The 26,497-nt window shown below is 37.5% G+C and overlaps 3 protein-coding genes across 6 annotated transcripts; 2 read left to right on the forward strand and 1 right to left on the reverse strand.

Annotated features, from left to right (window-relative positions):
* Positions 1-3,252: 3,252 nt before the first annotated feature.
* Positions 3,253-11,954, reverse strand: LOC109056409 (HORMA domain-containing protein 1-like). 4 transcript variants are annotated; one of them, XM_042741164.1, is made up of 17 exons: positions 11,889-11,954; positions 11,596-11,646; positions 11,285-11,429; positions 11,150-11,210; positions 11,029-11,065; positions 10,859-10,879; positions 10,716-10,742; positions 10,520-10,587; positions 10,202-10,353; positions 9,562-9,719; positions 9,374-9,463; positions 9,216-9,267; positions 9,034-9,104; positions 8,850-8,930; positions 8,534-8,596; positions 5,867-5,903; positions 3,253-4,247 (listed from the first exon to the last, which is right to left on the reverse strand). In XM_042741164.1, the coding sequence occupies exons 2-17, from the start codon at positions 11,626-11,628 to the stop codon at positions 4,027-4,029; spliced, it is 1,317 nt and encodes a 438-aa protein (XP_042597098.1). In that variant the 5' UTR covers positions 11,629-11,646; positions 11,889-11,954; the 3' UTR covers positions 3,253-4,026. The 4 variants fall into 4 exon arrangements, with proteins under 4 accessions (XP_042597098.1, XP_042597096.1, XP_042597097.1 ...); XM_042741162.1 differs by having other exon boundaries at positions 11,781-11,933; XM_042741163.1 differs by having other exon boundaries at positions 11,596-11,633; positions 11,781-11,929.
* Positions 11,955-12,728: 774 nt separating this feature from the next.
* LOC109106005 (alpha-endosulfine-like) lies at positions 12,729-18,289 on the forward strand. Its single transcript, XM_019119321.2, has 3 exons — positions 12,729-12,905; positions 15,304-15,426; positions 15,557-18,289. The coding sequence occupies exons 1-3, from the start codon at positions 12,849-12,851 to the stop codon at positions 15,728-15,730; spliced, it is 354 nt and encodes a 117-aa protein (XP_018974866.1). The 5' UTR covers positions 12,729-12,848; the 3' UTR covers positions 15,731-18,289.
* A 682-nt stretch (positions 18,290-18,971) lies between these two features.
* Positions 18,972-21,367, forward strand: LOC109105991 (induced myeloid leukemia cell differentiation protein Mcl-1 homolog). The gene is made up of 3 exons (XM_019119302.2): positions 18,972-19,472; positions 19,692-19,942; positions 20,049-21,367. The coding sequence occupies exons 1-3, from the start codon at positions 19,097-19,099 to the stop codon at positions 20,163-20,165; spliced, it is 744 nt and encodes a 247-aa protein (XP_018974847.1). The 5' UTR covers positions 18,972-19,096; the 3' UTR covers positions 20,166-21,367.
* The last annotated feature ends 5,130 nt before the right edge of the window (positions 21,368-26,497 follow it).

A 26,497-nucleotide genomic window follows, 5' to 3' on the forward strand; every position in this document is an offset into this window, starting at 1 on the left:
GCATTAATCTTTGCCTTGATCAGAGCCTGCAGCACCTTGAATGGAGGGATGAAGAAGACCAGAAGAATGAAAGGCACATCCACCTCGAATCCATCTGTGCTGTATTTTAATCTGATGGTGAAATGTGACGAAATTCACTTACCGCACCTTCAGCTTGATATCATCTGAGAGGAGTTTAATCATCATTTCCGACACTATGAGAATTTATGACCTTGATGACCTAATCCGCTTGTCAAGACATGACATAAGAAATAGTGTTACCAGGTCCAAGCTTGACTGCATTTTTAATTGAGAATACTAACTCAACAACTGTTTATACACTATTACATACATTTAAGCTAAGCTTTTACAAACTCACAGTGAGTTGGCGCCAATAGCCTTATTGTGCTACGGGCGTCCCAAGTTTGAATCCCGACTCGAGAATCCTGTCCCCACCTCTCTCTCCCACTGTCAGATCTAAAGAAATCTTTAATTAACTCACAGTGTACACTACTGTCCACATTTTTTGGGATTATGACAGCACACCTTGAGTGTATATTAGCACTGCTTGTTTGGTTTTACCAATCATAGAGCGTTTGGATTCATGCGACGTCAGACTTAACAAGCAGAATACTTTAATCACTAAAGTCCTGTTTACAACAAGGACAACCATAGACCTTAGTCAGCGTAACATCATATTTGATTTTGGACAGGAATGGAAAAACCAGGCTGTGAGGGATAGAAGTACAGTGTGTTCAATGAATTTTGGTCCGCATGCCAGGACTCGAACTCGGGACACCCAAAGCGCAACGGCGTTACATGTTGTTGTGCTGCCCACGAGGCTATTGGCGTGCCATGTAAAATCTTTCTAAAAAACATTCCATAAAACTGCACTGAAAGTTGTGAAATTTACATGATCTCTAGGACCTTTTACAGTGCATGCCATTTATTCCATGTTAAATTACGATACATAACAATAATTACAACTTAGAATTCTAAGAGAATAGGGAAGTCACACCACATCTATAATGACAAAGAGGAACAATGGATTTATCACTTTCAGAGTAATTTTTTCCACCTGATAAATGTTTACATCCAAAGTTACGAATTAAACTTGCACGCAAAATTGGAATATTGCATAAAACATTTGCGAATAAAGCACCTTTTCCATCGAGTCAATAAATTGTCACATCCTGATTAACTTGCTCTAAATGTCATGCAGAAAAATTCAATTTGCTGCAGTAAAAGAAGGCACTGTCTATGATATTTTTTGTATTCAATATATTACAAGCTTCAGAGCACGCAGATAAAATGCGGTCATCATGTTATCTTATTTTTGATGCCTGCTATTTGGGAATACAGTTTCTGGGATTTAATTATAACGAAGCACTTTGATGAGACTTTGCTCAAGCATTTTAGAATGACAAAACGAGCATTTCAGATGCTGTGCAACGAGATTGGTCCATTGGATGGTCCAGTTTTACGCTGTCCTATCACAAAGTCACATGTCTTTTTTGAAGCGCTTTAAAGAATTTATTCAGTAAAAGTGTTTCATAAATCATAGTTTATGTATATGTTTTTTTACCGGATAAGAAATGATTCCTACTTAGTTGAGCACATACGTTTTTTTAATAAACATTTTTAGAATGTATGCACATCCTTGGCGTTTCCATCCAGCGTTTTTTTTTTTTTATGTGATAGTCCAAAATGTGCATGAAAATAGGTGGCTGAAAACATAGCTATTGACAGCCAATGAGAATTTTTAAGAGCATTCAAAGTTGCAGTCGACATACTGTAATTGCAGTACGCACGCGATTATAATAAACAGAATGTTATCATCTGCTGGTGTGGACCCAAATAAATTTATTGTTATAGTTATCATTCCTGGTGTAAACAGACCTTAATGTTTCCTTCTATATGCTGACCCCAGTATTGCTTCACAGACATTTTATGAAGGCCAAACAGGCCAGCTGCTCACACACAAGCTTGAGATTAGGCAACTGTCACTCCATTCAAAAATAAATGGCGGTTCTGTACACACACACAGATGGTTGGTCAGCACGTGCCCGAAGGAGGGCAGAGCAGTGACCCTCAGCTGGACACTATGGCCAGGTCAGTGACACTCAATCCCTACTTTTAGGCCAGCTGCTACTAGGCCTGTGCTAATGGCACCTCCCCAAACACACACATACGCACACAACCTTAGGCCCCCTCAATCTGCCTACACTGACCAGTGAAAAGGCAGGGATGGGGTGGGGTAGAGGACAGCTGGACACTCACCACTCTCCTGCCTCCTCAGGGGGTGTCCTAGTGTGTGTGGGTACACGTGAGCAAGAGAAAAGCTTAATAGCCTGGTGTTGATGAGAGCAATTGGAACCAAAAAGAAAAAAAAAAGCAGGTCTGGCACACATAGACCTCACAGAGAGACAATTAGCCAGTTAGCAATGACCCACTTTAGTTTGCCACCTGATTTCCACCTTGGATTTCATTTTCTTGTAAGCACTGTGACAGAATCTATCACCTGGCGGCGAACCTGTGTCATTTAGCATTGCGGCTACTTTGGCTAAAGTACCCCAGCAACCGCAGGTCCAATGATCCACAGCTCCAGGCTGTCCAGTACCATGGGCCGGGCTGAGCCAGACAGTCAATAAATCAATAGGTCACTCACGAACACACACACACACACGTCACTGCAGGGCTGAGAGGCCACATGAAACTACCATTGATTGAAGGGGGTAGGGAGAGCGTTGACAGTCAGAGCTGTGTATGTGTGTGAGGTTATGGGGCTCACCTCAATTCCTAACACTGCAATAGGGAGTTCAAAATGGCCTCGGTGATGCTTACACACTTAAACACACACACATGCACACAGCAGAGACGAAAGATCTTGGTGTGCCGGTAGCATTCTATCACAACTCAAAACACACATTCTAAGTGAGTGAAAGCCTTTGAGTCTATAGTTTATCAGACTATATATACTTTTTTTTTTTTTTGGTTAATTTTTGGATGTTTTGCCTTTATTATGATAGGACACTGAATAGCAGACAGGAAGCAAAGTGGGAGAGAGAGAGGGACTATATTTATTCAGACAATATATTGTTTTTGGTTGATTTTAGTTTTTTTTTTTTCCTCTTTGTTGTTGATATTGGACATGTAATTGGTCATCACTATTTCTCCTATTTTTAATTTTTTTCCTACTTTTTATTCTTTAATAACAATAATAATTTAATAACACTGTTAAAAGTACAATCCAAAAAAGTACAAATGAACAATCCATTTTTCATTATAATATGAAATGTAAATATGCCTTAATTATAATCATAGCATTTAAAGTCATACATTTTAGTCTTTAATGTTTTATTTTTCATTTATTCTAACAAAATGATTTTTTTTGGATATATATAAGTGACATAAAATGTAAAAGTTTGTCAGAATTGTTAAGAAAAATAGCCATGCATCCCTATTTATAATCATTTTAACCATTTTTATTCCATCTATCCATTCTCTTTTGGAACCTTTTTTATTAACAAGAGTGTAGGCTGATACGTTATTAAACATCAACTTCACTAAGCGCGTTATTCCACGTTACCATAAAAATGAACTAACATTCTATGTAATGACTTGTTTAACCATTTGACTTCTTTAAATGCGATCCATATTCACATAGATTGCGTCTAAGAGGATTCTTGTGTTAAGTTGGCTGGCTTCTAGTGTAAAGTTGTCTGCTGATCTGCTCTTTGTTGCAGTGTTTTGCTCACTCATGCGCTCATTGAAAACAGCCTTAGCCTGTTCTTTTTCTGTTCTTTGACCTGCAAATTGGGGTCAACGCAAAGTAAAGACCCCTACACTTGTGCAAAGAATGCAGACAAACAGTGGCAATTGAGACACAGATATTGTGCACACCTACAAAATCGTATATGCTTTTAGGGGAAGTAAATGCAAATTGAACTGACAAAAAAAACAAAAACAATCATAAATACAACAGATAATAGGTGTAACTGTATAACATTTTTGGGTGGCACTTAAACCAACACAAGCTGCCAGGGACTAGCACAAGGTGGCAGGGAGTAGAAGACAGGTGTAAATAAACGCCGGGGCTCTGTCCTTGCTCTGTGAGTTTCCATGGCAACGGCTGATAGAGCATCCTATCGATCGCACTGTCCAGTCTGAATTGTGCAGCCCCTGAACCCACGTTTTTTCTCTGTGTGGTGATGGGTGTGGATCAATACCTGATATTGTATGCCTCTTTTGCCTTGCGTCTCTCATGGCTTCCATAATAGTGGTAATGATAGTGAGAGGGAAGCAAAAAGAAAAGGAAGAAGCCTGAAACAATAGTAAAAAGAAGCTGGATCTATTTCGTCACAAATGCGAAGAAAAAAATCACTCCCTTCTTGGACCGAGAAGCACGCTTTTATAAACAACAGACAGCCATCATGACACTTTGCCTGTGCTTTTTGCTTATGCGCTTTACTGCGGCCCACACAGAATTAGGTTTCCCCAGCACAGAAAATGTCACATCCGATTTTTCCGCACATCTCCCGGTCTGCATATTCGAACAGCCACACGCCATTTACCTAATGTGAGGCCGTTTAGTCCAGCCATTGCTTTGACTGTTACACAAATCAGAACGGCCAGGAAGACCAGGCTGCTCCAGTTCAGAAAGAGCTTGTGAAGGAGAGTGAGGCACGAAGAAGGACCTGCGGGAGCTCGTTTAAATCTGGCCTGAGGGATCCCTCCAGCTAGGGGTCACGGTTGGAGTCACAGCGCACTGGATTTAAAGGTGGGGCTCCTTAAGGTGCCTCTGTTGCCCTGAGGCACAGCCATCACAATTCCTGCAGTGCTGGAAATGAAAGCCGGTCTAGGACAAAGGCCCTTTCCTTGCTTATGGCCACTGCTCAGAAAAATTACTCAAATGATTGAGATGTCGGTTACATCTTTCTTTTTGCCTCTGTCCTCCCTAGCAACACCCTAGTGTGACTTCAAGAAGCATTACTGCTGATTCTTGAGTGAACGTATAAAATTATTTTTATATTATTATTTATATATAGACTAAGAGAGCATACTATCACTAAAATTACAACAACAAAAAAATAAATGTTTTTGTGTAGGTTACATTCAAACCATTAGCACTATGTGCGTTAAAGAAAAAAACAGCTTCATATGTTTCCCCGTATTTTTTTTTTTTTTTACATGCATAAACTTCCGTCATGCCAGGCTGAGAAGTCCTTGATCTCTAGAGACTCGACTGAAGTCGCTCAAGCTGGTTTTGTGTTTCTATCAGTGCTGCATGGATTTGGCTGCTCGCCTGCAGTACTGAGCTCTGTGCAGCGGTACAAATGTAAATCTGTGCTCCGCGGGGACGGAGTGTGAGGGGGAGCAGAGTGGCTGCCCTCGCATCCCTGCGAGATGAAAACCCATCCACTCGGAGAGGCACAGCGGCTACCGGGCCAGAAGTCAGGCGCGGTGGGGCCAGGGATGTGGGAGAGAGGAGTGATGGAGGCAAAGTTTTCTCTGCCTCAAGCGCTCTGCATATGTTGTGAGAGTGAGAGCCTGCAGTGAACTTGGCAGCACACTTCAAAACTTTATGGAGCAGACATGCACACTGCATCCTAATACGAGCTGTGTCTTGATTCGGGATTCTTGAGATTTGTCAGACGCTGTGCCTTGAATTTTTTTTTTTAATTCTTGGCTCGCTGATATAAGATTTTGCTCGCCTACATTTTGTTTAAAGAGCGGTTTCTCATTGGGTTCGCTTTGTTCTCAAAGCACTCAGATTAATCATAGTCGATGTCGATCACATTTGGGTAAACAGTCTAAATTTAGGTGCCAAATGTTTACATAACCACTTTTAACATTTAAAGAGATTTAAATTCTAGTATTTACTCACCCTCAGGTCGATCCAAACCTGTATGACTTTCTTTCTTCTGTGGACACAAAAGAAGATATTTTTAAAAAAATGTGTTATTTGTCCATACAATGAAGGTCAATGGGATCTAGTGATGTTTGAAAGAAAGCCAACATGAGGTTGAAAGGCAGAATTTTCATTTTCGTAATATAATTTTTAATCATTTATTAAATTACTATTATTAAATGATCAACATATAAATTATTAAAAATATTTTTTTTCGTTTTTCTAACAGCAGTTATTATCTACCTAAATATCTAGACTACAGATGAAATCCTTCACAGCAAAAAAAAAGAAAAAAAAAAAAGGTGAAAAATAGATACCGACCCAAAATCAGTTTTGTTTTTTAAATGCTGTTTGAAGTCAAATGTAAGACAGATAGCACTGGTCCTGGATCTATGGATGGCCAGTTTCTGTATTCAATTCGAGGTCCACTTTAGTGAGCCACTCTGTCCTGTCCAGGAGCTCCATTCACTTCACAGTCAATAGTTATTTATCATCCAACATATTAGCGATTGCAGTGTCAATATGAAGTCCAGCGCTGAAATTAGTCAGTGCCAAGTCTGTAACTACAGCCCAAGGTCAGACACACACTCCATTGACAGGAGTGATGGTCCGCAGCTCACAGGCACATATATCCAGCCCAAGGTCAAGTGAACGGTACTGCTATTTCAGAGGGAACACACGTGTAAAACACTCTGTCATGTTGAGAGATGCCAAGCATGAAATCAGCTTGATCGTGACACATTTTATTTCATGTTTTGGATACTAATCAATATGGTAAAATTGGAAGGCACTTGAAAAGATCCTATGGTTTTTTGTTTGGTCATAGATAAAGGTGCAATTTTAGTTCATATGTGGTTTCTCAGATTTCAAAAGGTACTAACATGTACACGTTCTACTATGAACTTTTAAAGTACTAATATGCACTATTTAGGGGTAAATAAGGTACAAAGATGCACCTTAGGAGACAGCCCCAGTGACAGCATTGTACCTTTTTTCTGAGAGAGTGTGGTCTAAACAATTTGGACAGTCTTGTTATTTAAATGACACTCTTTTAAACACTTTAGATTAGAGAATGAACAAAGGAAAAACAATACAATATCACTGACTACATGTGTGTATTAAGTTGAATCGAACTGAAACTCTTCTGTATTTTTATTACAATGAAAACTAATTTAAGCATTTTTGTTGCCGTTCTTTACAACAGAAAAAAATTAAATTGCACTAAAAGTTTAGCCAAGCTGCTAAGCTGAAGAATTGCTAATCAGCAGCAAAACATTTTCTACCCTTCTGGCAAGGTCAGGGGATCACAGTCCCTTGCTAAATGTCTGAAGCCCCCCTCTCTGAAGCCCTGAGGGGTGATAACACCCCCCACACATAGATACACAGCCTGACAGCAGCTAACTAGTTCGATTGCTTGGTCCAAACTCCACTACCCTCTCCCTCCCCCCACAGGTCTCTTTTTACATTGTACTTTCAGGTCCAAACTGAGATATGTTTGCGTCATCAATGTGAGGTAAACATGACTACTGCTGTAAACTAGGCAGAGAAGATGCTAAATGGTCGAAACTCCGCTGTCAATACCAAAAGCTCTTGTGTGAATGGGCAAAGGGGCTTCTGAGGTTTCTGATCAGTGACAAATCAAGTCCCAGAGACAGTGTTTTACAGCCAAGCCTGAAACTGCATATCTGGAATTGTTTTTTTGAGATGCTTTTGTCTCTTGCCAACTTCATAGAACACTCAGGCAATGAGCCAACAAATATTTTGGAACTAGATAAAGTGAATGCTGCTGTAAACAGGGACTACTACTGTTACAATGGAATTCTAGAATATGGTTGCAAAACAACCATTGCTATGCATTTTTTTCCCCAAGTAGACATAAGATTTTTAAAAACAAAACAATATTTACAAGTAATAATAAAACTCATATTTTAAACAGTTGATTGTTGCCAGTTGACTGTTAGCAGATGCAAATATACAAGAAGATTCAGGCCTTGACTTTACAGCCTACATTTGCTGCTAATGCTTTTGTAGATTAATTTTTATATACATTTAAACAACTCACCGACATCTCCAATCGTACTGGTAAATGCTATGCTGCTTAGCGCTATAGATTAGCATTAGAAAACAAAGCCAAATCTAGTTTTCTGTTCAAATATCTGTAGTCTAATATCTGCGCTTCTCTAGACATAAACTCTAAAACTCATTATTCATTAAATTATATCACTCAGGTTCAAGTACATCCATAAAACTGTCTGCTTTACTACAGAAAACTGCACGTTATTTTTTTTTTAATGGAATCACTGTTTTAATACAAAAAGTCAGGCCCAGTGCATGCTGCCATCTAGTGGACTCAGTACTTATCTGCACACAGTACTGTAGCTGTAGTGACTAAATCTTGCAACGCTACTAACATCTCCTGGCACTGAAAGCGAAATATGATCGAAAACTAACATAAATAACAAAATACAAAATTCATTTTATGCACTCCTTGTGTTATCACATTCCCTTGAACCATAAAACTTAACAATGCAACTAAATTAATCCAAAAAAATATATAAATAAATAAATAAACAGCATGTTTGCTGTGTGGCTGTATTAGAAATACTGTGAGTGTACAAGTCAATGTTCTTTAGGTACACTGACTTTGCGCCTCTTCGGGGCTGATGGCTGGGGATCTTGGCTTAGCGGGAACTCTAACTGAGAGATCTGCAGAGACAGAGGAAGTGTTTAGTTGTTTTAAATTACAGGTAATCAGAACAAGAACACTTGAAAACCTGTTTTTTTGAGACTCATTTGTTTACTTTACATTTGTTCCTGGCTCAGATTGCATGATAGAGTCATCAGAATGACACATTGTTTTTTGTAGTTTAAAACTAAATTCCAGTGATTATACTGGCAAAAGACGTGATAAAAATCAAACCAACATGACAAGATACAGATATGGTAGTGTATTTCTTACGTGAGGGTCAAAGATGCGTCCGCTCCTGGTCTTCCTTGCATCCACCTTAAGGTCAGCAGTTTTCTTTACCAGACTGTCCATCTAAAATATGCATCACATAATTTTAAACATCTTCCTCTCATCTACAGGCCATTAAAGCAGACTGGAAATTTACTTGTGTGTGTGGTGAGTTGTGTAGCGCTACCTTTGCATTTTTTAGATTTTTTAGATCCTCCTTGCTACTTCTGTGACCCTGTTGTGAGTTTTCCTGAGTTTCTGTAAATGTGACAAACCATGAGCAACAGTTGTTGGGAGTTGGTTGCATTTTTCCGTCATTTAGATTCATGCTGATCTCATTAAACTGGCAAAGCAGAGTCTAATACTCACCTGCGTATTCAATGCCTGCATCAGTGATGACATTCTCTTTTGTTGTACACTCCTGCAAGTAAAAACATCCATCTTTTGAGATTAATCCTCACATTTTGTAAAGGTAAGGCAGAAAAGGAAATTAGAAAATATCTGCTAATTATTAAACAGGCGCCCACCTGCTGAACTGAGGTCTCAGACATCACTCCATCCTCAAACATATTCAAAGACCATTTTGTACTCACACATACTACCTCCTCCTCATCAAACTGTTCACGCACATGAAAGACATTGATCACTGCTTTACATCATTGATTTTATATTTTCTTCCAGACAGATCAGTAGATGTCTAGCTTCTTTATCTCACCGTCTCAAGTCTCTTTAGCTCAGTGGTGATATTCATTCTGAGGCTATGAAAAGGTGTGACCACCTCTCCCATGGTCAGATTTACTGGTTCCCTCTTGAACAACAGCGTCTCATTGTCATCGTCCTTGAAGCCAGGTGGCTGATACTCCTGAGGGGTCACTGAAACAAAAATACACACTGACTCTGAATACCAGAGGTCACCAAACATTTTGTGATGAAAAGCTGAAAACCAAATTATATTGAGGGTTGTTGTACTAAAGTAAATACTGCATCATATACAACTGTCTCATATTCATTTTATTTAATCAAATTAACTTATATTCTCTATATTGGAATGTAAAAATGAAAAATGTTAAAAACATAAATAAGAAGTAAAAATATTTTTCATGGTAATTTTTTCCTCCTCTTGTGATATGATATGACAGGTCAAATAAAGGTCATCATGCACCAGATTTAAGCCACAGGCCCTTGTTTGTGCATCTCTGATCTGTATGTTGTGTGAAGATCTGCAAAGTATCAAATGCTTTTAAATAACTTGAATAACTATTAAGTTAACCACAATAACTTATCACATACTAGAAAAAAAAGAAAAAAAAACAGTAAATGAAATTGTCTGTGTCACATAGCAAGCGTAAATGTACCCTCATCATAGTAGAAGAGTTTCATGTTGAGGCAGATGTTGTCAGGCAGCGGGCCGAGATGTTGCATCAGCATGTAAAGTTTGCGCACAAGCAGAATACTGGATTTCTGGGTGTTGTCACAGGCCATTTTACTCTCAATCTGCCCATTTTTGCTGGAAACATTGACAATAATTTTCAAAAGTGCAACATTAATATAATCAAAGTGCAAACACATGGTAGTAAATAATAATGCTGTAAAAATGTTATAAGGACACTCCATACAAATACAAGTTATGTATTTTGGGCTAGTTTTGATAACTGCTCAGACAGACAGACCACCTCTCAAAGTCCATCTGAGGTCCGTTCTCTGTGTACTTGATTTTAAACTGGTAGCATTCGGTCACTTTCTACAACAAATGGAAAAGTAAAAATGGAAATTCAAAGTCTTAAATAAACAAGGTCATTATGCACTGATTTCATTATTATTGTATTATATTCAAACGGTAATTAACATTCAAGTATGGTGTCTGGTCACCTGTGGATTGTCTGGATCACAGTAAATCTACAAGTAAAAAAGTAACATTTTCATTACAGCATATAAACTATTATACTTCTGCATGCAAAGTGTAGTTTTAAATTGATTATGGTGTGTTTTCAAAACCATTAGTTAATACTCACTGATAGAAGAACCATGCGCAGCTGATAAAGTAAAGCAGATGCAAAAGGTAAAAAGGTTCAAAGGTTACTAAGAGTGATGACTAGTATATACCTGGTTACTAAACTGGTTATTTCCCATTAAAAAAAAAAAATCTACAAAAATACAGAAGATGGCAAAAGCACAGACTTACGTATCTTTTTTGAAGTGCATCAAAACATCCCTGCAACCTGAAATAGTAGTGGTAAGATACTCTCAAAGCAGCATATTATACTTCCACATGATGTATATGTACTTTATTAAGGGAATACTACCACTGCACAATCTGCTGAGCACCAGGACAGCTATGCTCTCGCAGTATTAGGACTTTCAGCTCTGTGAAAAGAAAGAAAGAAATGAAGTTGATCAGGATTTCTGTTACCTGTACCACTCTGATGTATCACTTTTACCTCCAACATATTTGTGTCCATAGGCCTTTTCTGGGAAAAGACCTCTGAGGTAAGTGATGCTTGAGACCGCAATGGCTAAAAGCTTCTTCACAAGCACCAGTGACTGTTGTTCGGTGGACACCACATCAGGCAGCATCTGACAGCTCTGAAAAACACATGAAAACACATTCAGTAAGAAACATACTGTTAAATGGACAGCTAAATGGAGAGGCTAGCAAAAGCCTGGACAAGCTAAAGGTAAATTAACGACACACAGTAACGTTAGGTGGTATTGTGCTAGATGTGAAAAACAAATCTTTAACTTAACTTACCTGAACAGGGCGCAATTTCTGTTCACAAGCCATGATGACTGTAACAAACCCCTAAAATTAGCATCAGCAAATATAATGAGCGATTTTCAGTTAACGTTACTGCCTTTGGTAAGTATTTGAACAAATGCGGCAGATTTTCAGTCACTCAAAATCACACACATGTGTAAAAAATATAAATCTCTTACCAGATAAAGCTGACAGTAAAAAATCTTCAGTGATTCTGTCGGACGGTTAAACTATATAATGGCAGATATATTAATAAGCGATAATTACGTTGGTCCGTCTCAACCGACTTTTAACCGTCAGTCAGTCACTCGCGCGCGCGCGCCGTCCACCGATCGATTACGCGAGTCTCGCCATAAACTCCTACGTGACGTCATGCCGAAAAGCTGTCGGTACCATCGGCTTATGAGAAGTTTATACAAAAATAAAATTATGCAATTTTTCATATAGAAAATCATAACATCGGGTACCGTTTATTTTTCTTTCTTTTCTTTTCTTTTTTTTGTTTGTCAAAATTGTTATAAAGTTGTGTTTGTGACAAGAAAGCATAAAAAAACTAAAATCTTAGAAATGGAGACAAAACATTTTTAAAAATACAGTATTTTAATCATTAGCGCATTGTTAAAACTACTAAATGTTCTGATCTATATAAATGCCATTCTTACCTAAGGTGTGCCAGACAGTGGGAAAATATAATACATTTGGAGTAGGAGATAGCAGATTTACTTATTCAAACGTCACTGCATGACTGATAAATTGTAAATGGACAATGGTAAATGGTCAACTTAGGCCTAGGCCTTATAATTACTATTTCAAAAATAGTAATTAAAAGGTCTCTCCTGTATAACAGTATTGTCGCAGGCATGATCCATATTAAAAACCTGTCATTTACTGAGAATTTTTATCAACGTCTCCTAAAGATTTAAATACCGTTTAATAGTTTAAATTGCTCCACAATGTTTATTATTGTATGAGCTCGCAAAGACATTGTAGCCTACCATTGGTCACTTTTTTTTTATTTTGATGAGACTCTTGGAAATCTACGGGCTGATTCTCCTGTCTCTCAAACATCAATCCAGATTCCTATTGGCTCATCCGCTGCGGGACCGCCCTCCAAAATGACGTCACTGCAGCGAACGCCATTTTGATTTTGATACTGAACACCGTGGGTGGAACAGATCGGACACGAAAAGATAGCGAAATTTACACTCAAACGCGTTGATTAATCGGTCAGCAAACGCTGAGCAACCATGTCATCAGATAACCAGGACACGGAGACGCATTCGGAGCAGATGGACGAGACTCAGGTGGGGATTATACTCGGGCTGCGCCTCGCTCGGTGCAGTCTCTTGTGGTGTCTGTCAGTTTCATCCACTATAATGTCTTTATGCCTAAATAATGTTATATTAAAATGGCTGCTTGCTTCTTGCTCATTGACACCTTTAACACAGAATTCTGTCTGACGCTGTGAAATTTGATTTCTGAGCTGTCAACTGGATGAGTTGAACAAGGGTGATAGACGAGCGTTTCACAAGCATGAGCCTCCTTTTGATTGGTCAGGGAGCTCAGACGTCACGAAATTACAGCGTTTGATTGGTTCATTCTGTCACTTTAGATTTTGTCACGCCTACTTTAACCTGATGGTGTCAATTGGGTTGTATGAACGAAAATAACTGGTGCGCCCTTTTTTTCATGTTTCCGCATAATTGTCAAAAATGTCAAAGCCCAACTATGATAACCAGGTTCTAATCTTGATATATTTGAACGAGCCATCTTCAGTTTATTTAAAAATCAGAAAACCTTAATAGGAAACACAGTGTTTATTGACAATATTGTGCTAAAATGGCATGCATACATGAAAAAATGAGATTCGGGACACGACCGCAACTCCCAAGTACTTGAAGTTTTTAAGAGTAGTTTTAAACATAATAGCCTTGTTTGCGCTTTTTCCAGGTGGTGCTGAATATAGCAGCTCATAAATTACTTGTTATATAGATCCTAGTGAATCAGCATTTTGGACTTTATCAGAAGAGTATGTTTCTTCTTCAGGTCTTTTGTGTTTATTAATTCCAAACTGTGTGTGGAAATTGCTGTCAGTGGAGGAAAAGAAACATCATGATAAACTGCAGTTTTAACCTTTTAGAAGAAACAACTTTTTTTTGTTCCCTAGACCCGATCAAAAACCTTTGATCAATATTATGGAGGAAAAAATAAAATGCTATCTCCTGGGTCCTTGAAGAGTTGAATAAAAATAGGAAACTGTTAAGATTAAAATGCTGTTTTATGAGTTGTTTTTGACTCACAGCGACTCATAGGGTGTAGCATGTAGAATTAGTTACTGTGTCAAGATGATTTACAAACCTGTTTTTCTGCAGTCTTCTTTTTGCTAAAAATTGCATGCAAATTTATGTGTCTTTTAGCCAGCATAACAAGAATTAAAGATCTGCCCCACTTGACACGGTCTAGTCATTTGCAAAAATGGTATTTGTCATGCAGTCATAATGGAGGCATGCTTAAACATCTATACTGCAGTCTGTATCATTAGTCTTCTCTAAAGGCTGCTTTTTGTTGTTTACAATTATCCAGGCCTCAGTCTTACCACACCCCCACATGATTCCTCAGCTTAGGGCAAAACAGAGGATGATTCAAAATGCAACCGAACAACCGAGGTCCTCAAATATTTGTCTTTCTGTAAGCCCCTGTAATCTTGCTATGTTTTGCTGCCCTATGCAAAACCTGAAGACCAGTTTGGCTGTTTTACCGGTCAAAACAGTAATCTCATCTTACCGCACCAGACAGAAATGTGAATGTGTTTACAAATAGTCTAAACTCGAATGACAGAATTTCCAGACATTCAGATTGAAACCAAAATGTAGTTTCCCTATCGAAAAGTGAAGTCAGAAAACACCTGGGAATTTAATGCCAAGCTAAACAGTCTTGCTGTACCTTGCCCTGAAATGTGATTATGACCACACCTTTTAGGAATTACTGGAGGAGCAATAACATGATGAAAGAGGTTTTGTTTTATTTTTGTGTTATTATATTGTGGGTGTGAGATTTATTAGCTGAGTGTTGATTATTAGTTTGTTCCTTATTCCTCTTTATAGTAGATATTAAGTGAAGAACCATCATCATGCCTTACTTGCCAAACAAAAATGACTGTAAAACACATTTTATTGGATTGTAATGTTTTTAATGTAGAGGTGTGGCTAACTGATTTATTTAAAAATGTATCACCTGAATGTAGTTTAACATTTTTGTCTAGTGTACATCTGAGATGTCTTTTATAACCTTTTGTTAATTGTATACCTTGTATAATTTATTCAGAGATCGCCATGAATATATCCTTGATGCTGACATTGCGTCCTCTTTATAGTCATGGTAGTAAGACTAAATTAAAGCAAACTACTTTTTCTGTTTTATAAAGATTGTTTCCAAAAACTAATTCAAAATCATCTCAGACCTCTTTAAAAAAATAGTTTTAAATGGCAAGGATTCAGTAACTGATCAAGTGACAGTAAACACTTTTACATTGTTACAAAAAATTAATTTCATGTAAATGCTGTCCTTTTGAACTTTCCATTCATCAAAGAATCCTGAAATGTATCTAAAATTTATCATGTTTTTTTTTTTTTACACTAAGAATTTTTAAAGCATTTATACTAATATCTAATAATAACTACACATTGCAATAAATGTTTTTAGGAATCCCAGGACACAAACTCAAACCCAGTGAGGACAGAGGAGGCCAAATTGAAAGCAAAGTATCCCAGCTTGGGTCAAAAGCCAGGTGGCTCTGACTTCCTGATGAAAAGACTGCAGAAGGGGGTAAGTTTACATGTTTTTAAAGGCATTCATTCATAGAGATTTTTGAAGTTCCAGGTGCTTGCAACATAGCCAAAACAAACAAGACCTTTTTATTATTTCATCCAATTTCAATGCATTTTTTTGTCTCCAGCAAAAGTATTTTGACTCAGGAGATTACAACATGGCCAAGGCAAAGATGAAGAACAAACAGTTGCCTGCCGCAGCCGGTCCGGACAAGAACATTGTCACCGGGGATCACATTCCAACCCCTCAAGACCTTCCGCAGAGAAAGTCCTCATTGGTAACAAGTAAACTGGCAGGCTAACGTCACCCGTAGGTTTTTGAATAAACCCTCTTAACAAACTTCCAAAAACCTCCCCAGCCCCGCCAGACCAGCTTCATCAGGACTGGTTATCAATCTATTTGTTTTATTTGTTTTCATTTGGGTGTAGAGTTTTGCTGTCATTTTTGTTTCAATTCAGTAGGTCTAACCACCCCAGCTCTGTTACCCTCTTCAGTGTCCCACAAAGAGTAGAAATAAATGAAACCCTCGGTACTTCAGGCCCCGGTGGAGCATGATGCACTTTACTCCGTGTACCCTGTACATCAGTGATATTATGAACAAAACCCTGAAGACTTCATAAAATGCTGTTCAAAAGATGCTTTAAAAAGTGTCAAATAATTTGAAAATGATTTGAGATTGTTTTAAAAGGCATTGTTTTCTATATAGATAATACTTGACAGCCATTGGCCCCAGATGTACATCGGCAGCCCTCTTTTTCATTCATGATGACAAATGAATGAATGTTTTATGAGAATTTATTTGAAAAAGTCAATTATGGTAAAGAGTGGCTGGTAGCTGTGTAGCCTTCATCCGCTCTTCTACCTCTCACTCTCTAAATATGGCTCAGTTGAACCAAATAACGGCTGCTTACTGGATTGTTTTACTATTCTCAGCCTTCACCTTCCATGGTAGGATCTGAGCAAGCGGTTCCAATCAGGCTGATTAGATTATTGTAATCGCAGCTTTTGGGTGTAAACAGAGAATGGTGTAATTCACTGATAATAGCCAAGAGCAGAAATGGACTTTAAATGTGGCATGATAACGAAAGGGGCTTAAGAAAATGATCTTGTCATCGCACAAAGCATGCGTTAAAAGATAAAGTATGTTCATAGAAAGTAGTGGCTATATGTGTTAAATCATTAGGGCATCTGGAGTCATTTAGCTTTTATGTACACTAAAACAGCAGTGTATTTATTATAATGTGCGATATTTCAATGCATATGTGATGCACATGACCCCTTTGATCATCTCAGATAATGACGACGTAATCATCTTGTCAATCTTAACAAAATTAGCCGATTTGATCCTAAATATCTTTGTGTTTTGAGGAATGAGATGCGGAAGGAAATTTTCAGAATTAAGCAGCACCTTTGGTTCAATATTTGTCAAATATTTTAGATCTAAACAGTAAAATTCTTTACTTAAACTAGGACAATGTTACATGTTTAAAAAAAATTAAAAGTATAGTAAAACATTACCCATAGATTGCTTTGACATGCAGCTTATAATCAGGTTTCAAATCAACAGCAGTTATACAAATGAATTTAGGGAATATTATATCTTGTAACCCATTTGTTTCCTCAATTTTCTTATCATTTAGCAAAGTGTCCTTCTTCAGAGGGCATGAATCGATTAACCTCTGTAGCTTCTTCAAAGTTTGAAGAAGTCTGTGCAGGGCTGTTGTAAATCATTGGAAACTTTGTAGTGGATCTTAACAGACTCCTTACAGAGTCCTAGTATGAGGATAGATACTTTACAGAGCAGATCTAGACTCAACCTAGGCAGTCAATCCAGGTGTCTAAGTCAGGATTTGCATAGTCTAATCAAGTTGCCCCTTCTAAAACCACAAACTCGCCTACATGTGGCCTGAAGATTTAAAAGAAAATGTGTTTAGCCATGTGAAGTTAACAAAAACATGTATATTAATGCATGTTATTCTTGGTAAAAGTTAAATACTGTGCTATCACTATGTAAATCTCACTAAAAGGTGAATTACATGTAAGGGACTGAATGTGTTTTTTCATGTATGGTTGAGGTGCTGGTGGCAGTTGGCAATACATCAGGGAAATATGAAGGTCTTGACTTAATTTTTGTCACTTGATGGTATGTGTGGATGTACAAGGTTTCCTTTGAGGAATGCGTTATTGCACAATGCTAGGAGATAATCTTATTTTTGTGCTGCAGCCAAATTGTAAATAGTTAAACTGTGCATCTGGTGTCATATTTGTGCATTTTGTCTTGCATTATCTGTCTCAGTTGTCTTTCCAATACACACCAAGTTTGTGTTTTATCTTTTATTTGTTAATATTGTGTGTCTGAATCTCTGAGCTTTTTGATGCAACATATTGACAAGAAAATATCATCAATTCTAGTGTGAGAAATGTAAATATCGGGGATTAGGATGCTTGTATTGTAATTAAAGACAGCTTTTAATTGGTTGGATTAAATTCAGACAAATCTGAACTGAAAACCTTTCCACTATACTGCAGTGTAATATTCATGGTAACTACATATTAACTCTAAATCTACAACTTGTCTCTATTAGACACACAAAGATGTATTCTTTGCATACTTTATGGAGCTTTTAGTGTTTAAATATTTAATTTTTGTGCCCCATTTATATATTCTATATTGATTCAGATGTTTTATGCTTGAATTACTTTGTTTTAAAGTTGATTTCCAGAACTTTCCAGAGTCATCTGGTCTCTTACAATTATACTTACATCGAAGGATGGCTAATCATACAGTAAAGATAGATGTTTAAAATGAATACTGGAGCTATGTCTGAACTTCAAATAAAGTTTTACATTAATAACAAAACCACTGAGTGGTACTTTTTAATTTTTCTAACGAAATGTCCATATGTGTACTTTTATGACATATATACTTTTATGACGTATTTCTATTATAGAGCAAATAAATTGTGTCTACTAATTTCCAATGTGCCCATTTCTATCTTCTATAATTTATCAAATTTAAATAGGGCTCTTTAAAAAATAAAAACTTATTCGTGAGAAATCCGAAGCTTTGGCTGCTTGCAATTTGCTTTTCTGTTCTACAACTATTTCTCACTAGAGGGAGCGCCTCTCTTTTTTTTAAAAGCGGAAATGGGCGGACCAAGATAAGAAAAACATAGGGTGGAATTTTTAAACCCAAACATAAGAATACAGATCTTGTTTTCATGAACACCTCCGGTCGTTCATAAACTGGATGGTCGTTAATCCTACCAAACACCTAGCTGTGAAACATTTTGACATCAAATGATTTTAAATAGCCTATTATTGCATCTGCTGATGCAAACCCGATGCCGTTTTGCGAAGAGAATGTAAACATTCTCATTGTGACAGATTCGGGGCTTTGCACGAGCGGGGCGCATTTTACGTGCAGAACCAGTCGTACCTAACTTAACGTTACGAAAGCGCAGCGTTCAGTACGTGTTGCGTCAATGATTGGTCAACAAACAAAAATCCCGCCCCTTTAGTCCTATATATAAATATACAGTGCAAGCTTCTCTCAAACGCTTCCGCCTCGCAAAAGTAAAATGTAGTAGGTTTGAGTGTCGTTTCCTACCAAATAAGTTACATCGTCGATAAATTGGATTTAAAGCATTAATGTGAATTAGCGAAAATGTTTCCTGGGAGTAAAGTTTCAAACGACAACGGCCTTTGGCCATGCATTGGAATAGCAGCTCTTAACGTCAACAACAGCTCGAGCGGGTTTGGTCGCAAGCCACTAGTAATGCCAGAACCGAAAGCCCAGAACGAGTTCGCAGGGAACGGTCTCCAGGGCTCGGTACCATCCTCGCCTGAGTCGGACTGCGAGGAAATAGTTGATTACAGCCCCGTCTGCGCCGCTCTGGAAATGGACACGCGCGAGATTATTGACATTTTCTTAAAAAGCTTCACAGGACTCCCTCATTCTAAAAGTGGAAAAAAACAGATCCTATCTACGATGAAGCGGGTTGTGGACAGTCTCGTGGTGAAGCACGAATTGGCTTACAAAGGTAATTTCACAAGTACTTCCTTTAGCAAGTAGCGCTCTACGGCTTCCATTTCGCTTTGTTTCGTAATGTTTAGGCTATGGGTTGATAAGAGCAGGGCAAATATCGTTGAAGAATCTTACGGCAGCCTCACCCTCAGCACACGCACCTGGCCTGGCAGGTTGTGCCACGTATTGCTACATTTGTGAGTCAGCAGTAGCCTTTAACATTTCACTCTTTCAGGTATGATTGCACGGCTGAATCTGGAGGAGAAAGGAGAAGATGTGAGTTTTGTCAAGACTGTGGCAACAGAGCTCTTCAGCGATGGCATCACAAACTGGGGGCGCATTGCCAGCCTGCTGACTTTTGGGGCCATTGTATGCAAGCATCAAAATGATAGAGGACTTAGCAAGTGTGTGAGTCTGGTGGGGGAAGAGATCTCTTCCTATCTTCTCACAGACCAACGGCACTGGCTGCTCAAAAACAAAGCATGGGTGAGCATTTTTTTCCCCCCATGACAGGACTGCATATGCTCCTATTTTGAGTTTTCCTTTGTTTGTAACCTGTACTTACCTTGTGTATGAATATTTTTCTCCTTAGGATGGCTTCGAGGAATTTTTCCATGTCCCGGATACAGAGGGAGCTGTGAGAAACGCATTGATGGCCATTGGTAGTTTTGCAACATTCGGAGCTGCACTTGCTTATTTGATACGGTGAATCCAAATGGACTTTGTGACAGATATTGAAAAACAAAAAGGACTCTAAGTGAACTTTTTTTCGTCTTCTTCTTGGAAACATCTAAGAGAAATCAGTTTGCTTTTTAGTTTCAATATTTCGTCTTTTTTGGATATCAATTGTGTATATAAAAACTTGTTCAAATCAAAAACTATTTTTTTATTAAAATGTAAAATGTTCAGCTGTTCAGATCTCAGTTGCTGATGTGCATGTAACACGTTCAATGCCAGTTTTTGTGTGCGGTTTACACAAGAATCACATGTTAAATTGTCATTACACGTTCAGCAGTGTTCTGTATGCTAGACATATATACTTGTCTAAATTGGGAATTTTGAAAAAGCTGCACATTAAAAGTCACAACTATTTGTTGCAACCCATTTTTTTTAAAAATTGTGTAATTGGTTAACACCTTCACATTTTCACGATTTCACTTTGTTTCAGAAATATTCTTTTGCAATATAGTGCACATGTATCCACATATGATTTCAGGTGCTGGCTTTAGCTTCAAGTAAGCTTTAAAGCTTTTTTCTAAAAGCTTATGGTGGTTCTGTTTTTGAGTCCTATAAGCTTAGGACTATGATAGCTAACCACAAGGCTGCTAAATGTTTTCATTGCCGATTGACATTTTGGATACACTTGAGAAGTCATGGTTATTGATCTTTTTCTGTGAATACTGTTTTCTAAACTGCAAATTAAACCCTTTTTATATATATATATATATATAAATATTCTTAGTTTAATCCCTCACCACCGTTAAATGTGTGGCTAGGTAAAGTACAAACTTTATGTGCTTTATTTAGCTAATAATTAGTAGCTTTTCATCTTGCGTGTTATTGTAGCTATGTAACTTGTGTAAATGATGACAACTTCTGTGTATGCTCTCATTCACTGTTATTGCGGCCTTGTGAAAAAGTATATATTTTAGGAAGTTTGTCAGAGTCATAAAGAAACTCACTGATGTATGTGAACACCATTGGGTGGGGGGGGTCTTATTTCAAAGAGTTGATTTTGTTTGCTTAGTCATGTTGTTGAATAACACTGTACTAACTGTAGAACCAAAACATATTAATACTTAATATACAAACCCCTTGCCATCTTGCAACTGATGTTTATGATTATCTGTACGACTGAGTATCTTGACTGTAATCCTGGCTCAAAATATAATTTTATTTTGTCACCTGTAATCTGTCTTAAATTATTTTATTCGGAGAAACAAATAATAGTGGAAAATATGAATTCCTTTCCAGCTGCTCAATGTGTAGCAGGAAGTATGACGTAAATATGACCTCAGTATTTGTCATTGTGTTCTGATCCGTATACAGAGGAAGTTCGTCAACTGATTTCTTAATCTCTTTGTTTGCTCTACTTTTAGTCTGAAGCTACTGGATGTAGCCAGTTTGGCTTGATTTCTAATGTGGAAGTAATAGTTGATAACATAATGTTTGTTAACATCATGACTGTCACACGATTTGCCTGATTTACTTTGCTTTGTGACTCTATGCTTTCGTACAGTGAGTCACTTTTTAATGCTGAATGGCCAGAGTTTTAAAATCACATGAGGCTTGAAGAAACCTCAGCGGTTTATATTGTTTTTTAAAAAAAGTCTGGCTGAAATTGCTGTGAATGAAATCAGATGTTAGTGGCTTACATATCCACTTCCTTAGTGAATGACATCCACGGCCTATAAGAGGTCACAGGAAATATCTCCATAGTAGAATGGCAATTCATAATGCAATGGCATTCTGGAGATATCTTAAATACTTTGCATGTGTGTATCTCATACCCTTGTTAAGGAAAGGCCAGTTAAAGAAGGAAATGTCATGAACCATGAGCAAGGCAGTGGGACTCCAGCGATGGTCCAGTCTATGAACATCTGCCAGAGAATCTATTTAATTAGGAATACAGCCTGTATAGGCTTATAGAAAGAGATTTGACAACTTAATGCTAAAAAAAAGCTAAATGAATGCCCTGAAGGGACAGTTCACCCAAAAATCTTGTTTTGTGAAAGACTTTCAAATATGACAGAAGCAATGATAGAATTTACATTTTGGGTGGGCTACCCCTTTAATTCTTGAAGCCAGGAATTTTCTTATCAAAACATCTTGTACAGGAATTTTTTTTTTTTTTAAGCTGATTTGCAAAATAATCTCCTGACAGAACACAGTCTAGTCCTTCATTAGGAAGAAGTCTGTATTGGTTTTTCAGGCTAAGCTTGACAATATTTGTGCTAGTGTTCTTGTTTGCTCAGATTGGCTTTGTGTCTGGTTACAGGCCATCCGTGGGGTCTAATGAGGACTATGGTAATGACACACACAGGGCCTCACCTGATCCTCCAGCTCACTGTGGCAGCACCTGCTGTGGTTACCTGAGCCAGGCTGTTAAACTCAGTGGAATACAGGTAAAGCCATGTGACAACACATGTACTAATCTGCACATTCTTGTTCTATGGTAATTCATGGATCATTCAATTTTTTTTTTTTTTAAGTATCACACAACAGATATCTGTAATGAGAGGTTAAAAGCCATTTGTGATAGATTTATTTGCTTGGCCAATGTTTTTGCAGGTGTTTAAAAGTTTTTAAAAAAACTGAAATAAATTGGCAAAGTGATATGAAACGGCGCTGGTGTCCCTGCTTGATCATTTTCCCCTCATTGAGCTGTTTAACTTCTTCAAAGTTTTCTTTATTTGCTTTTTTATGTTGTTCCCGGTGTGTATGTGAATCTAAAGACTCTAAATAAATTTGTGAAGTAATATAGAACTGTAATGTGGTCAAAACTGGAACTACTTCAACCGTGCAGTTATTGAAAAACATTAGAACGCCCTTCAGCCAATAAGAATCAAGCATTCTAGACGGCTGTGTTATACAATGGACTAATTAGTGTGGGGAAAAAAATCCAATGGAACATAATGTTTGCTAATGTAAAGAATGTACAAACAATGGGCATATCCGGACTCCATGTAATATTAGAAACCACTTTGTTAGATGTATTGTCTATTGATTTCACTGAATGTGGAACAATAGAAGGAGGACCATGCACTATGTTATAAAAAGAAAGCAGGCAGAAAAGACCTAAATAGCACTTAATAGAAAACCTTTGGTGTTTAAAAAATTTAGCTTGTGTTATCTTAAGGAAAATACATTTTATTTATTTATGCTTATTATGTGAAACACAGTGTTTCCTAAAGAACAGTTATTTTAATCTTTAAATATCAAATCAAACTATCAACTTTGGCCAAACTATCTCATCACATGTTTTTGCAGGGAAGTTGGTTGGCCTGCTTGAACAGTCACGCTTCATTTACATAGCTCTTTAACTTTATCACAGTTTTTGTTATTCTCTTTTTTTGTATGTAGTTCCTAGTGTTTAGCTTTCATGTTCTGGTAATCTTGCTGATAGAAGAATTCATAGTCATGATAGGCCACTGCTGGATCATCAGATTTGTGACCTTTCCTCTACAGCATGATTCCACAAGGAAAAGGATTTCCACATGCTGTCATAAAGATAACCGCTCTAAAATCAGAAAAAGTTTGCCGCCCTCTGACCCCTCAGGGGATGGGTTTTATGCATAATTTGTGTATTTAATAAACATTTCTAATAGTTAATCTTCTGATTAAATGGTTAAACAGTTCCTAGTGGTCTATAGTCAGCTCACTGGTAGAAAAATATTATTCTGACTCACTGTTACCTTGGAGTCACCTGACTTGTGTCTTGGATTGAGTGTTCCTTGGTTTATTTACTGTGTACACAAATGCATGAGGTAAAACTCACAAGGCACATGTGGTAGGCTGTCGAATAGCATACATGGTGTAAATAAATTCCTCTTATCTCATCTGATTTCCCTTATTCTGACCCTTGCTCTTGTTTTTCCCTCTTATGGAGACTTCCGTCTTGGGTCATGTATTCCAAGCACATTTAAATGTCATACAAATCATGTCCTTCCACTGTGAGAGCTTTTATACCATACTTATACCAACAGATATTGCTCAAGATTGTGATTATTTTTGAGAAGAAAGTGCTTGGTTGTCTGACATGTTGAACTATGTTACATTGGTGAGGCGACTGGACATTTTGTACTGTGCTATTAATGCTGATGTTTCAATGACTGTTGAAATGCAATCTGGTATGACTTTGAGCAAAATATGTTGTGTTCTTATTGCATGTAACAGTGTTTTGACTGTTCTAGAACTCTGAGCAAGTGGTTAAAAGAACTGTTTACATAGAAGATTACTGAGTAAGTGCCAGGTATAGCCATTATGGAAGAGTAATTCTTAGATTTAGACGCCAACATGTGTGTGGAGAGATTATACTCTAAATCCTTATCATCACTGTAAACCTGCTGACTTATTCTATGATGTGCGGTTGACAGGCAGCAGGTCTATACTAGTCTTTAGTGGTAATGTGGTCTGGTCTGGTCTAGTTTGGGCGGGTCTGATTGTGTTTAGGCTGTAAAATGTTTGAGGTGAAGAAGGACAAAGGTTTGTTGACCTATGACACACATTCATTGTCAAAATAACTTACTGACTCAAACTCAGAACATATGAGACTGACTGATGTTGTGAAAAAAGTAGTGGTCAAAATGTGTGTATTTGTTATGATTTATTATATACCTCTAGCAACTTGGTTTCCACCAGGTTTGAGCTTATTAGCATGACATAAGAAATTAAATACTTACAGTAAGTGTCCAATTTTTTTTTTCTTAAAAAAAGTTTCAGGTTTTGTTGATGCATTACTGTAATTTAAAGGGGAAGTCGTGGCCTAGTGGTTAGAGAGTTTGACTCCTAACCCTAAGGTTTTGGGTTCGAGTCTCTGGCCGGCAATACCACGACTGAGGTGCCCTTGAGCAAGGCACCGAACCCCCAACTGCTCCCTGGGTGCCACAGCATAAATGGCTGCCCACTGCTTCGGGTGTGTGTTCCCGTTGTGTGTGTGTGTGTGTGTGCACTTTGGATGGGTTAAATGCAGAGCACGAATTCTGAGTATGGTACACCATACTTGGCTGAATGTCACTTTTCACTTTATTTATGAGATTTACAAACATCGTTTTTGTATTAATTCAAACACTTAATGATTCAATGTAGTCTGTGTATTATGTAGCCTAACTTTTAACCATATATATTTCAGTTATTTTGAGGAAAAAAAATTAACTTTTTTTTCCCCCTTAAAACCTCAGCTTTTTGGTGATGCATTACCGTAACTTATGAGATAAAAAAAAAAAAAAAAAATTTGTATTAAATCAAGCACTTTCATATCTCTATATCATATATATATCATATGTGACCCTGGACCACAAAACTAATCTTAAGTCGCTGGGGTATATTTGCGGCAATATCCAAAAATACATTGTATGGGTCAAAATTATCAATTTTTCTTTCATGCCAAAAATCATTAGGATATTAAGAGAAGATCATGTTCCATAAAGATATTTTGTAAATTTTCTACTGTAAATATATCAAAACTTAATTTTTGATTAGTAATATGCATTGCTAAGAACTTCATTTGGACAACTTTAAAGGTGATTTTCTTGCACCCTCAGATTCCAGATTTTCAAATAGTCGTATCTCAGCCAAGTATTGTCCTATCCTAACAAATCATACATCAATGAAAAGCTATTTATACAACTTTCGGGTGATATATAAATCTCAGTTTAAAAAAATTGACACTTAAGACTGGTTTTGTGGTCCAGGGTCACATATAGGCTTAGTCTGCTGCCAATGTATATTTCTTCATCCTGTCTTTTCTGAGAAATAAAAACCAATGCCAGTAATACTAGTGTCCCATCCTCTTTTTTTCCGAAATGCATGTTGGTAAATTATTTCAGGAAGGATTTACTTTTACTTTTGCTTAAGATTCTGGTAAGATTAGCTTCTCGGTACTTTAACAACATTCCAAACCTGCAAATGCTCAAAGAAAGGACATAGTCTTGTAGTCTATGCATTATAATACAATAAAATAACTATAATATAACTAACTATAATATTTAAACAATTTTCAAATATTATATACAAAAGGTCTTCCAGACAAATGAAGAAAATCATATATTGAATGCCCCTAAAATACAGATAGACTGTAATTGCCAGCTGTTGTCAGTTTCTGTATAGGGCCACTGTCCTGCAGAGTTTAGTTCCAACCCTAATTAAACAAACCTGCAGCTAATCAGTGTCTTCAGGATTACTAGAAACTTGCAGGCAGGTATTTTGGAGCTGGGTGGAGCTATGGACAGTGGCCCTCCAGGACTGGAATTCGACACACGTGTCAAGGATGACGTTCAAGAACAGTCCATAGACTGAACACACACTGTATGTGGCTTGTAC

Source organism: Cyprinus carpio, chromosome B16 (assembly GCF_018340385.1).
Source record: "Cyprinus carpio isolate SPL01 chromosome B16, ASM1834038v1, whole genome shotgun sequence".
Lineage (NCBI taxonomy): Eukaryota > Metazoa > Chordata > Actinopteri > Cypriniformes > Cyprinidae > Cyprinus > Cyprinus carpio.

Bases quoted from the DNA above. Each gene is read 5' to 3' on its own strand.
- LOC109056409 (XM_042741164.1), bottom strand. From the start codon at position 11,628: ATGGCTTGTGAACAGAAATTGCGCCCTGTTCAG. The intron at 9,720-10,201 runs GTACATTTACGC...TTTTTGTTTCAG, and splicing joins ACTCTTCTACTATGATGAGG to TGACCCCTCAGGAGTATCAG. The intron at 8,597-8,849 runs GTAAGAAATACA...CTGTCTCTGCAG, and splicing joins GACGCATCTTTGACCCTCAC to ATCTCTCAGTTAGAGTTCCC.
- LOC109106005 (XM_019119321.2), top strand. From the start codon at position 12,849: ATGTCATCAGATAACCAGGACACGGAGACGCATTCGGAGCAGATGGAC. The intron at 12,906-15,303 runs GTGGGGATTATA...AAATGTTTTTAG, and splicing joins AGCAGATGGACGAGACTCAG to GAATCCCAGGACACAAACTC. The intron at 15,427-15,556 runs GTAAGTTTACAT...TTTTGTCTCCAG, and splicing joins TGAAAAGACTGCAGAAGGGG to CAAAAGTATTTTGACTCAGG.
- LOC109105991 (XM_019119302.2), top strand. From the start codon at position 19,097: ATGTTTCCTGGGAGTAAAGTTTCAAACGACAACGGCCTTTGGCCATGC. The intron at 19,473-19,691 runs GTAATTTCACAA...TCACTCTTTCAG, and splicing joins GCACGAATTGGCTTACAAAG to GTATGATTGCACGGCTGAAT. The intron at 19,943-20,048 runs GTGAGCATTTTT...TTTTCTCCTTAG, and splicing joins TGCTCAAAAACAAAGCATGG to GATGGCTTCGAGGAATTTTT.